General features: G+C 35.4%; 1 protein-coding gene and 2 long non-coding RNA genes across 47 annotated transcripts in view; 1 reads left to right on the top strand and 2 right to left on the bottom strand.

Annotated features, from left to right (window-relative positions):
• Positions 1-220: 220 nt before the first annotated feature.
• Positions 221-15,443, top strand: part of Camkii (calcium/calmodulin-dependent protein kinase II) — a 127,907-nt gene continuing 112,684 nt past the window's right edge. For 42 of the 43 annotated variants that reach the window (XM_006560540.3, XM_026439969.1, XM_006560536.3 and 39 more), the window contains exon 1: positions 221-1,220. In XM_006560540.3, the coding sequence (XP_006560603.1) occupies positions 1,156-1,220 (65 nt within the window). In that variant the 5' untranslated portion in view covers positions 221-1,155. 43 annotated transcript variants of the gene reach the window in all.
• LOC102654974 lies at positions 1,709-6,290 on the bottom strand. Its single transcript, XR_003304489.1, has 2 exons — positions 5,022-6,290; positions 1,709-4,857 (listed from the first exon to the last, which is right to left on the bottom strand). It is a non-coding gene; the product is annotated as an uncharacterized LOC102654974 (long non-coding RNA).
• The window catches only part of LOC107964268, a 31,703-nt gene continuing 23,039 nt past the window's right edge, over positions 6,780-15,443 (bottom strand). For 2 of the 3 annotated variants that reach the window (XR_001702671.2, XR_001702669.2), the window contains exons 3-4: positions 8,100-8,401; positions 6,780-8,018 (exon numbers count right to left, since the gene is read on the bottom strand). This is a non-coding gene — a long non-coding RNA (uncharacterized LOC107964268). The remainder of the gene's footprint in view (positions 8,019-8,099; positions 8,402-15,443) is intronic. The other variant, XR_001702672.2, reaches the window with a different exon arrangement.

Raw genomic sequence — 15,443 nt, 5'->3', positions numbered from 1 at the left:
ATTTTATATTTAATAATATTAATATAATGACTTAATTTTAATATTGTCTTGGCAATATAGTTAAAATTCATATATCATATAGAAGTTGTACGTCTTTTAATTTCTCGAAATCTATGCTTGTATCAAGTGTACATGAGTATCGTTCTAATTGGACGTGCGCCAAAAAGTCGATCGAAGTGATACCAAAGCTTCGTTCGGACGGCGTATGCGCCAGTAGTAAATCTCGTGTTTATGTCGGACATGCGGAATCGAGTCAGTGCGCGGTATCCCGTCTAACCAGCGACGGTATGCAACTACTTTCGATTATTCGTAGCGTGAGAACGTAAAAAAAATCGGTGTCAGTTTTATTTGTTCGATATTACAAGAAACGATCATAATTTCATCAATACGAGTTTATTTTTTGATGGATTGTATTTATCACGTGGAAATAAATATTCTTTCGGAAACTACGCTGCTGCGTAAAGTTGCGCGACGATCGTTGCGTTGACGAGGGGAAAAAAAAAAAAAAAAAAAAAAAATAATAAATAACGGAATAGAAAGTAAATTATACGTGAAGCGTGATCTTAAAAAGTTAGCCGCGTGATCGAGCATAATTCCAGGTGCTAAATTTAAATGTGTTGCTTCGATCCCCTTGGGTTATTTCATCTAGGTTGGCTGCGCTCGAACGGTTCGCTAGCAAAGCTCTATCATCAGCCCTGCCAGCAGTGGTCTCATTGTTGATCGTCGTTACCAGGTATATACGTAGTCGTGGTCGCCATTGCCGGCAGTAGTGGCACTGTGAACACCGCCTGCGCCATCGCGAGCTACCACCACTACGCGAGTCAGTCGACAGTCTGCCGGCGAGCAGTGCGGACGCGTCGTGGAAGGATTTAGTTATCGTTGCTCGCAAGTATTTGCTGGCACGACCGCGATTTGCCCCACCGTCGGTGCCACGGTAACACGGTTCCCGCGGACAAAACCATTTCCCCTCTGCCCGGCCCGACGACCCTCCCTCCCGTCGGTTACCCGGTGTTCTACCAGCGCCGCGGCAGTTCCCCTCTATTGATCGAATTTGACCTGCGAAGTTTCCCCTAGCGTGTGCAGTAGTGGCGGCCGGCAGTGGCTCTCGCGCTTACGTTCCTCGGTTAGTGCGGTAAATAATCGCGATACCTCGGCATGGCTACTCCGACCGCTTGCACGCGGTTTAGTGACAATTATGAGCTCAAAGAGGAACTGGGCAAGTAAGTACAAAGAAAAAAACATTTAAAAAAATTAGAAGTAATGAATGTGAATCGAAGATGAAGAAAGAGAGACAATGAGAGTTTGGTTTAACGTTACCGCGTGTCACGTTTGCTTCGTTTTTTCACTTCGTGTATACATACTTCGTATCTCTTTGTCTTTTCGCCCTCTCTTTCTTTCTCTTATGTACTTTTATTCTTAATTCATCTTGATTTTTATTACACACGAATTTGTATCGTAATATGTATAAGCATTTCGTATATCGTATATTGTGATGTATCTCGTGTCACTGATCAGTGGCAGCGTTCGTTGTGCGATACTTAGATGGACACGCGAGTGACGATCAGTTTAGAGCGCGATTTTACTAGCAGACGACGCCGTGTTGTCGGCCATGATTATTCTCTACGTATGCAGGGTCTCTTTCTTCTTTGGCTTTTTCCTACTTCCATTGTTGGTCGTCCGTTTATCATTCTCTTTTTCTCCTTCCTTCTTTATCTCATCGTTTCATGTCCCTTGCTCACACGCGGGAGACACCCCGTTGCATTTCGTCTATATTTAAGCACGGCCTGTCTGCTTGTGGCTCAGGCTCTATATATAAAGCGTCAGGGCGCTTGCTATCGTGCCTTGTGCCGTCGTGGTGGTCTCACCGTCGAAAACGAGGCATCCGCATCGTACGCGGATCTGTCATCAAATCAATACGATGTCGTCGCGCCGCTTTTTACCTTCATCCCCCTCCTTCGACCTCTTTCTCACACTTTTGCTCCTTTTCTCTCTTCATTTTGTTCGTCATCTCTCTTTTTTTCATTCGTTTATCTGTTTTTCCGTCTTTTCTTTCGCCTGTATATCCTTATTCGATCGGCTACTTTCTTTTTATTGTTCAACGATATTCTCTCGTGTTCGACTGTGTAACGGCAGGTGGTTGCAGTCTTGCATGACGTTGTTCCTAAAAGTCACTAGATCTCGCCAGCATTTTGTTTCCTTCCCTTCGATCGCCTATTTCTGCAATACAGTTTATTCGTTCGATGCTATATTCTATAGCAAGAAAGTCACGTTTCAATACTATTTTTATTAATATTTATAACTTTTAATTACTATTTTTGAAATGTGTTATTACTATTTATTAAATTATTCTCATTAAAAATTATTCGATAGTTTAGTTTCTTGATAAAATTTTGATTATCGAATGATGAAATAAGTTAAAACGTCATACGATTTTTTCTAGGTTAGGAGAGTTTTGATACTCGATAAATAGTTTCAATAGAGTATCGATATATCGTTCATCTTGTATCATTCGTGATTTTGAATAACCTCGACTTAAAGTCACGAAATTTTTTTTGATTCGTAAATCATGCATACGGAAAAAAAGAAAATTTTCTGACCACACCCCGTATCTTTTTGGGAGAGTTTGTGGTACGGTCGATAAACACGGAGCGTAGAGCACACGTAGAGCACGCGTAGAGCACGCGTTACACAATGTCACCTGCTCGATTCAATTTGGAATATTTTATTATTCCCTTTCTTCTTTTTAAATCATACAATCAATTACATATATCTAAAATGCAAAAATAGATATCTTTAATTCAATCTTTTTTTTAATATACTGTAATTCTTAAAGATTATGGATTGTTTCATATTAAGAATGATCTACTAATTTTTTTTTTTTAATTTCAATGTTATTTTTCTTTTTATCAATTTAGTATTCGTCAATGAAAAATTTCTTTTATCGATTATTCAATCGAATTTTCTCGAAGCTGTTCACATTACGGACGATTCCGTTTATCTATATAAATTGCAAGAACGATTCGTGACAAACGCGATCGCTTTCGATGGTTGTTCCTGATTCTAACACACGTTTCCAGCCATGAAAATCGTGCGAATCTAATTTGAATGGTAGCACTACGAATTCGTAATTAGAATTGGCTGATTTAGAATATTGTCCGCGTGTGTAAACACGCTCACTCGATTTCTCATTTGTTTTCGAATATGTAAAAATATGCCATGCTATTGTATTTCGAATAATTTTCGTTCATGAAATATCCAAGCGAGTAGATTTGATTTTCTAGAAATATTTTTATTGCAATCTTCTTTATTGCACTTACATGAATTATATATGGAAAAATATGTATTCAAATATTGAATGCAATTATAGATTGGAAAACGGTTTATAATGAGATAGTTTGTTTTTTAAATCTTTTAAATTCAATAAACACACAGCCGAGAAGATTTATTCTTTTTTAATTATTTAAAATATCCTCTGTGTTAGCTATGAGATATATGTTAGTTTGATCAAGAAGTGCAAATCATCAAATTTGTGCGTGAAAAGAAAAGTTCAATTTTATTAAATATTTAAATGATGAAATAGAAGGATTAAAATATAGCTGTTTTTGAATTGAGTTGAATAATTTCGATATTAATTTCTTAATGGTAAAATCAATTTTTATTTTGAGCCGACTTTTACAGCTTTATCCCATTCAGAATTACAGAAGCGGCAATCTATTTCTAGACCTTCCGCGATCTCAGTATCTCGAAAGTTTTCAACTCTAACGAGATCCATGTAATTTAAAAAAGTTGATCAATTGAATCGTTCGTGCAATCACGTTGCTTGGACTACCATCATCCTTTAATTATTTAATTCAATTCATCATGTTGTAGATTTTCTGACAATAATTTGTTTCTCATTTTTATATTATTATTCTTTTATTTCGCACAACGATATTTGCAGAACAGATCAATAGACATATTTATCTTCTATAAATCACTTTCAATTTTTTTTCCATGGATAAATTTTAGTTTTCTGAAGTTTTGCTTTCAATAGATATTCAAAGTTGGAATTTTGAAACGTTCATTATTCGAGTACAATCTTCTTTAATCGTTTCTAATAATCGGCGCTTTCTTTTCTTAAATCAAACTCCATTCACTTTCTCAGAATTCTCTATTCAGTAAAGATTTGAAGCAACTATTATAAAATTTTCCTTCTTTCAATCTCAAGGATCTTTCGTTTTTCGTTCAGAAATCTGGCTTCGTTTAAAAAAAAGAAAATTGAATCTCGACAACACTTTTCCCTTTCTTTTTTCAAAAATCTAATCTCATACTAGAGATTAATCCCTCTACGTGCAAATCCAATTTGCAAACATTATCGTTCATTCGACTCGACATAACTCTACGCATTCACTTTTATAATAGAAACGCGCAAAACCTCTCTCGTCTCTGCTATTTTCGTTAATTATTCGAATATCCAACTAATTTCGGCCGTGGCCACCGCGCAGAGAATCCGTGCACGTATACACGTGTGTGCGTGCGTCCGTGGCCTGGCATAATCAAAACATTTTCCTCGCCTTCGGGTTGAATAATTCAACGTTTCTTCCATGCCTGATATTGCTTCACGATCGCCTTTTACCGGCTATAGATTTTGCATCGAACCATTTCAGCTGAAAAGGAAGGGAAGAATAAGAAAAAGATGTAGAGGTATCAAACTTTTCCACGATCCCTAAAAAACTTTTGTTTCCCTAACCAGGGATTTTCCCTTTACTCGATTCGTTGCTTCACGATTCTTCTGATCTTTTTACGATCTTCTTTCCAACGATAAATTTCGTCACTTTCCTTTTTGTCATGCGATGAAGATATCCGATTAAAATAATTCTGAAATTAGAATAATTGTTATCGTGATATCTGATAATTTCATTTCAATTTGAAACAAAGTATTATTAAGTTATAGAAGAATTTGAGCAATATTGTTTCATATAATAACTGCAAATAATTATTGAGACATAAAATTAAATGTTGAAATTATTTTTTATACTTACTACTTGTGTTTTTTAGATTAGTAAATTCAGGAAACATTCTTGATTCGATTCTCATTCTCTTGACGTTTTCAATTCAAATTATTATACTCTTGTTAAATCATAGATGATCGTCTTCGAAATTAAAAATATCTTAATAGAATCTTGTCGAGAGTTTTAAAATCGTCGAATGATCCGAAGTTAAGTGAGAATCCTGGAGATCTTTCATTTTTCTTTTTTCTTTTTTTTTTTTTTTTTTTAACATTTAAAAGGCGGGAGAGACTTGAGAATTTACGACGGTGGCCTCTCTTTCCGTCTCTCTTCCTCTGGTGATTTATCACGAAGGGTGTAGAAGCGTTTCTCTGTGCGTCACGCTACAACTCGAAATATATGTGGTTTCGACGCGTGATAAAGTGTCGCGTGTTGAGAATTTATTAAAAAATAAGGAAAAAAAAAAGAGGAAAAATAATAAAAAGAAAAGAAACATACCGATTGATGTAACGATATACCACAATTTTGCTTGTTTCTAATAATTGCAAGATTATAAAAATTCTTTGATATTCGACTTGATTTTGTTTATTTATTTAACAGGCATAAATTGTACGTATCTAACATTCTTCTTTATGCCAGACAAGTGTGTAAACTTTTAAATAAAAACTTGTTTAAATAAAAATGGCCTTTCTTTTATAACTTGACTCCAAGCTACAACTATAAAATGTTTTATAAAAATTGAACTATAAAGCGAATAATAATATTTAAAAATCTTGATAATTATTTTTCTTATGTAAATAAATTTGTACAAGTTATCGAATTTGAGATCAAATTTGTATAACAGTCCTTACAAAATTTACAATTGTAATTTTTTGAGTTAATATCTGAATCTCGTTAACAATTGAATGCGAAATAATCTTGCGTTAACCGAGTAGGTTTAAGGAGATTTTAATGTAACGCATTGAAGATATAAGCGGTAAAGTAAACAGAAGTAAAGGAACAGATTTTCTGCGCAAGATACGCCACGCCGGCAAACTCTTTAGAAACATTTTACCTGATGCGCTCCCTAAGACTTCCGCTTCATCTGTTATTCCTCTAATCTGAAACTTTCCTCTAAACTCCACTTTGGCGACATACTATCTATTCTTAAGATTAGTCACGTAAAAACTCGCGAATATAGGAATGCATAAATATGTGTAGTGTATTTTCTTACATTTGCTAACACGTTTCAATATTGCAATTCTTCAATTATATTCTTTTTAGATGAAACTTACATTTTTTTGAAAATGTAAGAGTAAAAATATTGTATTTTATACAAGAATATGTATTTTCTTATGTTTTACTTTTAATACATTTCAGTGTTGTACTTCTTCAATATTTTTATTGATGAAATTTATATTTTTCTGAAAATAAAAGTAATAAAAATAAAATGTGATAAATTATTGATATATAATCCGTAAATCTTTTCGACAATTCTAATAATAATTCATTTCTATATACAAACAAAGTATGTTAGAAACTGAAAGGCTACGGTAAAAAGTAAAATTTCTGCTGCTACATTGTGCAATCACTTTCTAAATAAAGATTATCAAGCTTGTGGTTGGATTACTGATTATTACTGGTTATCAAGCAACGATAATTAGATAATATATAATCAGACTCTAATAAAAGAATAAAACAACACACACATGAATTACAACAGAAGATCCCTGTTTATATCTAGAGATCTAAATACAATATCTCATGAAAATATTTGAAATATATCTCTACAACAGAAAATCTTATAATTACCTTATAATTCTGATTTTAATGAAAGTTTAGCATAATAAATCTTTCTCCCAAAGTTTCCAAGCTTTTCATAAGTTTAACTTTTTCAATAATATAATTTCACTTGGCCATTCTTTTTTTTAATTCCACCTGTAATTCAAAATAACCAACTATTAATAAAATTATCCCAAAATTATAACCACCACCATATTATACTCACAAGAAACCTTACTTCTTTGAAGTATTGATTCTAGTAGATCAAAATAATAAAATAATCTATTAATTCATTAAGTCATAACCAATCATTTATTGAAGATGAAGCGAGACGCAAATATATCAATACCGGTGCGCGATGGAGATAGAGCTATCCGACTTTAAATTGCTCACTAATAATTCAACAAATAAGCCTCAACCTCGACATCTTTGTATACGAACCTTTGTTCTCCATAATCGATCCTCCAAAGATACTTCCCCACGAATATATTAGCACCCTGTATATACATATACATATATATATATATATATATAAATACAGTATACACGGTATCTTTGGCTATCGATCATAAGGCGTCAGTATATCTGTTTACACGAGTACGTTTACATGGATCATACACATAGTCGGTTCGTGGCCTCGGATTACGGTTATCCCCTCCGACAAACAGACGTCCCACATTTCGGCTCTGGCTGGTATTCAGCCAGATATCACCGACCACGGTTGATTATAATTACGGACGAAGGGAGGGGAGGGGAGGAAAGGGAGGGAAGGGTTGCTCGCTCGCGTGAATCGCGAATCTTCCCCGATCCTTTCACCTCGAATCACTCTTCTCGAGAGTTCATCAATCACCGGCCTACTCCCCTGTGTATCACCCTCTCTTTCTCTCCCCTCGATCACGCGTTCGTTCTCTCTTTAACGAAAAAGGGGAACGGAATGAGATACGAGAGAGATACGTATTGGAGATGGAAACATGTTTGACAGTCGATGAATCGACGTGGAATAAATGTATATATTGCGTATCTAGCTTTCCACGAAATTATCCAAGTTTTTATTTTGGAAATTTTGGAAATTTTGTTGATGGTACTTGCGCAGCCTTCTCCTGGTCTGTCTTTTACGGTCTCGTTCCACTGATATGGGAAAATTTGAAACAGTTGGAGATACTTTTTGAAATATTGTTTCTTCGTTCGTAGAAGAGAATTATTTTGTGTCATGAAGAATAATATATTCGTTTCTTATTTTTCTTATTAATCATCCACTTTCTCTGATTCCTGAAAATTTTTGCCAAGTTTTATCATTGTTCAGACGAAGAGAATTGATAATATTCGAAGAAATATCTTTCCAAAACTTACAAGATTGTTGATGACAATCTTTGGTCGTCAAAGATTCTTTTTTTCTGAATATGAATGATGCTTTTAATTGATCCAATAGAGTATAATATTTTTTATTAATCGTGCGATGGTCAAATAGTAAAAGTTCGTGATGAAACGTTCTCTCGTAATCCCAAAACTGAACGGACAACAAAATCCTTTTAATCGACGCGTGAACAACTTTTTTTCGGCATAAAATTCCATTTCAGAGGATGGAATCAACCTTCAAACTTTTTTTAAATACATAATTCCATTTCTAAATATTTCCTCGCACGAAAGGCTACCTGAAACATTGAAATAAATTAATAATTGCAGATGTTTATGCGTAGAATTACAAATTATACGAGTATAATTAAAAAAAAAAAAAAAGAAATATAATAATTTCTATGATAAACATTCTCCATTTTTATTAATAAATTAACAGAGAATTGAATTCAATCGGAAAATTTCCCAATTTTATTCGCAAAGTTTGCAAACAGAATTTTCACGGTTACTAAAACTTTCACAATCAAGAATTTTCAATTTCAATCCGTCAATTCGTTAATCGAAATTCGTACGTATTCGTGTTATAGATATCAGACAAAGTTTTTGCGTGTTTACATCACTGTGCGTAATAATAATTACGCACAATATTTGTATTTACATTTCAATACGATTCTACAATACAAAACCGTTCCCAAAATCTCAACGTTTACCGGCGAACAGATTTCCTGTATACTCGATACGAGGAGGATTTCTGGTATTATACGAGCAAACCGATTCATATGTTAGTTTTGGCAACTGTCTAAGCTGACATTAAGACCGTGGGTAAATATTAGCTCTCTATCGAGACCCACCAATGGAAATGCCAATCTCCCTCCCTCCACGTTTTCACTTTTTCGCCCTCCGTTTCCTCCTTCGCGATTCCCTCCGCTTCCGATCGTTTTCAAAAGGGAACGGATCCAGTTTTTTTTTTTCCGTGGAAAAGTGGGACGATGATCGTGAAAACGACGCGATTACGACGTCGTGAAACGAATTTTTTCCAACTCGCATTACGTATCTTGGATCTTCTTTCTCTCGACATCTTTGTTACAAAGTATGGCACCATTGTGTACAAAATCGGTGGATAATTGGCCAGATGCGGCTAAATCTTGTTTAACCGATCTAAACTTTTTCAAACGACGAGACAATTCTTTCTTCTTTCTTTTTAATCGTGCTGGAATATCGATATTCATTATTCGTATGGAATAACAGAGCATCGAGTAATTATTTTTTAATTATTTTACGATTGGAAAAATTGAAAACCAAAATTTGATATTTTTATTGTTAAATTGGAAATTTGTTAAATGAGAGATTTATTTTAGAGTTTATTCGCGAAATTTACAAAAATATATGTGATAGAGAGAAATATTCGAAGTATTCAAAAGGTGAAGGATATCTTTAACGTATCTTTATTCATTTTCCGAGTCGAATTTATATAAAAATTTGCATACGTGATAATCGTTGAATATTGTATTGAAGTTGATGATACAGTTTCGAAATATAAAAATATGTCAATCGATATTGGAGATCATAAAGTATCGTGCATTAAAGTTATCGATGAAATATCGTCGAAAGTTCAGTTGCGTAACGTTGGAAATTCCAACGTATGAAATTGATGACGTCAAGATTCTGGCTGTCCTTAATTACTGGACGAGAGATTTCGCGACAGAGAAATACATAAAATAAATATTTTATTCCAAACAGGTTAAAAATTCATTCAATTTGTTATTTCCAATCGCCACGACGATTCATCTCTTTAAAAGCATCATCCAAGAGAAAGAATATATTTTAACAACACGTGTAACGATTATAATAAATACAATTTGTCCGATGCAACCGAAGAAAAACATTAGTTAGAAAAAAAAAAATTACCATTTCTGCAAAATTTTATCCTATTATTCAGAATAGGATAATCAATCTGTCAAGTTTTCCCCAACGAGTTAAATATTGCCTCGTAATTGTACGTGTCACAACTTGTCACAAATCGATTGTTCAATATATCTCTCTTCTCTCTCAACTTGAAACAAACGTAAAGCATTTTCATTTCGATGAAATCTTGGCGCACAGAAAACAGAAAGAAAGACTTTCCTTGTATTCCATTGAAAGCGTTATTATGCTCACGTCTTGTTCGACGAGGGGAGAGGAGAGATTGCGTCGTACAAGCGTGCAAAAAAAAAAGAAACGTCGTCTTTTAAGGATCGTAAAAAGAGTGGAAAGCCTCGTAGATCCTCTCGTAGGTGCGGTGATTCGAGGCAAGGATAATCTCTGCCTCGAATCGTCCCGATTCAACCGTATTATCCTTGGGCAAATTGTGGCGGAATTGCAGCAAGATGAACCGGATTTTCTCTTTCACGCCAATCTGTTTGTTAGTTTATCCATTCGTTTTCGTTCATCTTCGATGATTGAATTAATTCCTTTTTTTTTTTCGAAACATCTTATCTTGGTTTTAGCTCCTAGAAATAGAGGAATTTCGACTCTTTTCACCTCGAAGAAACGTTTGAAAAAAGGAGAAGAAAGAGGGACTCGTTCAAAATTATTCTGATCGAGTAAGAATTTACGTAACATTGGATTGACACGAGAAAAATTCTTTTCCTCTACTTTTCAGATAAGTAAAAAAAGAATTCGCAAGTGTCTTTCTTATCCTTTCATGCAACAGTAATTTTAATAATAGATCAAATATAATATAATGTAATATAAATATAAGATATAAGAATAAAGAGAAGAAGATATAAGAATAAATATAAGATAAATATAGATCAAATATAAATATAATGTAATTGCGAGAGCCTCGAAAGGAAGGAAGAAACGCAAGGAGGAAAGAATTTTTCTGACAACGATACAAGTGCAATGCAACTACTTTGTACTACAACTCACTTGTCCCAAAGTTCGATCTTCGAATTAAAGAAAAAAAAAATATACTTTTTCACGAAGGAGGAGAATCTAGGATCACGATTTCGATTAACGAGGCTAGATAATCCTGCAAAAATCCAGCGATCTTTCGTTTTCAACAGGTCCACAGATCCGTTGACGATCGTTCGCCAAGTTCAGATTTTCCTCAAACTCGAATAATCGCAATAATCGTGAAAATTCGTGGCATTCATGTATCGTGCGCGTTATTGGAGAGGGTCGTGAAGGATTTTCGCGGGGTGCACGGCCCATTTCCGGTTTGGGAAAGGAGGGGAGGGAGGGTTATCGATCCGCTGCACCCCGCAAGTTTTATCTCCCAAGTTCGAGGATACGTGGAATGGCAATAAAAACAGTGTAAACTTGCGATAACCTCTTTCTGATATCGATTTATTCTCCCATGTGTGCATACGATAAGAGAGGAAAGTATGTGTGTGTGTATGCGCGAGTTTAGCTATTTGTTTATTCGATGGATTTGACGTTACACTGTGTGTTGATTCGTGGTGGATCGAGTTCAAATGGATTCTAAGGTATGAGCAAGAATAATGGAATTTTAACGTTGATTTTCCAGAGAATCGAATCTATCTATTTCAATTTCGCAATATTTAGATTGGATTTTTATCTTTTATGATTATTTTTTCCCATTACGATTAATCCATGAAAGTGGAAACAATTGATAGAATTAATGAATTCGATCGATTTGTCAAAATACTTTTTCCCTTAAAAGCTGTAATATATGTAATATTTCGAAATGTTGTAAAAGGTGAAACAAGAGTTGGAATATTTTTAAATAAAAAAAAAAAAGAACGATATCGTGGAAATTTTCTTTTCTTTTATTACGAAATCCCTTGTATATATAAAGTTATATTTACACCGCAAGAATTGTGGCCATTGTAAATTCGCACGAGAATGCAAATATAGGTTTAATGATCATTTAGCGAATACACGTATTAATAGCGGGATCGTGTTTATATCGAACGTACTATTCTTGACAGGATACGTTATGCTACATCGAAGCGTCCCACGCTCGCCTCTCTCTTTCCCTTCCCCTCTTTGCGTGCGCGACTTTAAAATTTGTTGCTCCAATTTACCGAATGTAACAACCGGTGTATTATTCACCGAGGCAATCGTCTAAACGTCCCAAGAAATATATATATATAAATCTGTCCACGCCACCGATAATTTTTAGACACGCGCTTCCTGAATCACTTTCCACACAGACCAACAACTGTGGTTGTTGTGCTGTAAGGAACGGAAATATAAATACGAGGCTATGTCTATGTTGTTGTGATAAAACCGTGCCCCCGATAATAATCATTTTCATATTTGCGAAAACTTGTGACACGAATATCATAAACTAAATATTACAACTAAATATACACTTATTAATAGTTTGAAATAGTTTCCTTTTCTTTCTAAATTACTTTATAATTTATTCCGAATGGAAAAAGTTATTATTCTCTTCCTAATAAATATTTTTTCTTTTTTATCTTTCCATTTTTCAACCACGATTTTTTGACACAAATATTGAACACAGCCTATGACTCTTATGGAGTGGTTACTTAAAAGATTAAACCAATAAATTGATAAATAAAAAACTTAATATTTTTTTAAGAAAAAGGATCCAATATATAATCGTTAAAAATAAAAATCATTAGCAATATTTCTTGATAACAAGAAAATTAAATTTCCAACGTTCAGAGGGGAAAAGTGTTTGAAAGGAAGCGGGAATGTTCGATTGGCAAAGACAGGAAGCGGAGGAATCCCGGCATCGTTGTTACACGCGACGCGCATGTCAATGCTCGTGGCCACGATTAACGCTTAATTGCGGTGCAGGAGAACGTCGATACCTCGCCTCGCCCGGTGACCTTTAATCCTTTCGTGCGGGCTCGAAAACGTACCGATTCGCGAATCCTCCGCCATCGCTACTTATAGACCGATCCAAAGGCGGATCTCCTTTCATCGCGCCGCCTCGATCAATCCCACGTGCATTGAGAGAGACGGGGCGCCTATAGTTAGCCGTGGTGGAGGAGAACCGTTTGACGAAACCGAGTCACGTTGTTGTACACGTACAATTTTCGAGAGAAATGGCGATGATTATCGACCACCTCTCTCTCGCCGATTCCTATGAAAAGTATATACTTCTTTTAGGGAATATCTTTATCTTTGTTTCTTTCTTTTATTATTATTGAATATTAATGTAACGTGTCTGAGGGGGTTAAAGAGAAGTAGAGAAATTTTCCACTTGGAATTCCATTTTTATCGTACTTTGTCGTGGGCGATTGTCCGCCTACTTTGATTGGTTCGTTGATTTTCAGCATACGTGTCTAAAATAAGTGGATAAAATATATATAGTGTGTGTGTCGATTTGTATCGTAATAGTTGCGAAAAAGAAAAATTTGAAAGGTATTATATAATAACACGCTAGAATATATGTTTGTAGCGTATTAATAAATACTCAACAATACTTTTAATTCAAAAGATTCTGTTTTACTTTGGTTAGGAACAAACAGTTGGTTAAAATTATCGCTGGACATGAATTGTACATAAATTATATAATCGTGAAATTTGAATCACCTATCACTATCATAATAGATATGATAATAAGTAGAAAAAAAAAAAATAGAAAAAAATTAGCAACACAGAATATTCAAAATAAAATTCATCTCGATTTAAATTTAAATTCTACTTCTTTTCGAAATGTTTCGATAAAGAGGCGAATATATACAATTATCGTCGTCCTATATACAATTTCTATATGCTGTTCCATTTTTTAATTTTTTTTATAATTTATATAGTTAAAAAAAAGAAAACAATTCAACATCGAACGATTTCTTCGTCATAGCACCAATTATAAACTTGTCAAGATATCGCAGGCATTCGACTTGTATTTTAAACTCGAGAGATAAAATAATTCGTCCGCACGTGCGACGAATAATTCGACTTTAAAAATAAACTTTACTCGGCCAAAGAGAATCGGCGATAAGATAAGCTCGATTCTCTTGTCCATTTACAAACCAAAAAAATAAAAAAAAAAGAAACCATTCGCAAAAAGCTTGCAAACTCCCAATGGCGAGGAGAGAGAGAGAGAGAGAGAGAGAAAGCCTTATCGGTCGTGAAAACTTGATAAGCTTCAGATACGGAAAAATCGATCGATAGCTCCCACGGGCTCGAGTGGCTGGAATATTAGGATGTTTTGGACGATGTGCACGGAAAATTCATCCATCCTTGGCCCGAAGTTGAATTTGTCGGTAATATCCGCGCGGAAAATATCGCGTGGCAGGGGGGGGGAGGCGGATCCGATGGAGGGCAGGGGTTCTCGATTCGATCGCTCCTGCATTTAATGAGATTTTGCGCACTGGTCGTTGACCGTGCACCATTTCTCGCTCGTACGCGTATTAATTAACGCGTTACCTCCCCCCTTTTGATATGTATTATCATGCGACACTTGTTCCCTGCCGTTTCGATCCGATACGATCTCGGATACAACCTTTTTCCTACGTCGTTTTTTTTCTTTCTTTCTTTAATCTCATTCTCGGTGGAGAAACGCTGTGAACGATATGAAGTGGAAACGCAGAGAGAGAGAGAAAAAAAATCGAGGGTCGAATACCTCGAGTCGAAGTTTCCGCAAATATTTGCCATTCGTGTGCCGGCATTTTCGCGAGTAGTCACTCCTCCTATCCTCCATTCCTTGTCCTCCGTTGGGCTTGTTACCATTGCACGGATCGATTCCTCGGATGGAAAATTGCCAACAGGTTTGGCTTGGCTTGAATTTCTCGGGGCAAAGATGGAGATTGTATCGATTTTTCCATTCGAGACGGGTTTTCTTATTTGGAAAGGATTATTAATGGGCCCCGTTTTTCAGCTTTCCCCACCACTGATAGATTGGTTCGTTCCGTAAAGTATTCTAGAAACTGTTTTTTACCTTCTTTTTTTTCTTCTCCTTCGTCCTCCTGTTTCTTCTCAAACGAAATTATACCCGTTCAAATTATTCTTATTTACGTAACGTACTCGCACTTATCCCTTTCTCGTTTTACGCGGAAAATATAACCTACATTCTTTATGTACCAAATTCTATTTCCCAAAAAACACTCTCCGGTAAACCATCTTCTGTGTCAACGTTATATATACCATCGTATATATAACCTACATTCACGGTATTCCATTTCCTTAAAATCATGTCCGCGTAAAATCGTTGGAGCGTTGCGAGACCCCCCAAAACGCGGCTAGTAATAACTATATAGCATATAGGATATAGAGAAATTCCCTAGCCGTAACAGAACAGCCGTAACAATTTCCCAGCGGCTCGTTAGAGAAATTTCTGTTCGCGCGAGCCTGGCCCTAGACTTCGGCACAATTCGCCACGATTCGGATACGCTCGGTTTAAGAGGGCAACTCACG

This window comes from Apis mellifera, linkage group LG4 (assembly GCF_003254395.2).
Source record: "Apis mellifera strain DH4 linkage group LG4, Amel_HAv3.1, whole genome shotgun sequence".
Classification (NCBI taxonomy): Eukaryota; Metazoa; Arthropoda; class Insecta; order Hymenoptera; family Apidae; genus Apis; species Apis mellifera.
Note: the sequence above shows the minus strand (reverse complement) of the source record. Positions and strands in the feature narration are given on the sequence as shown.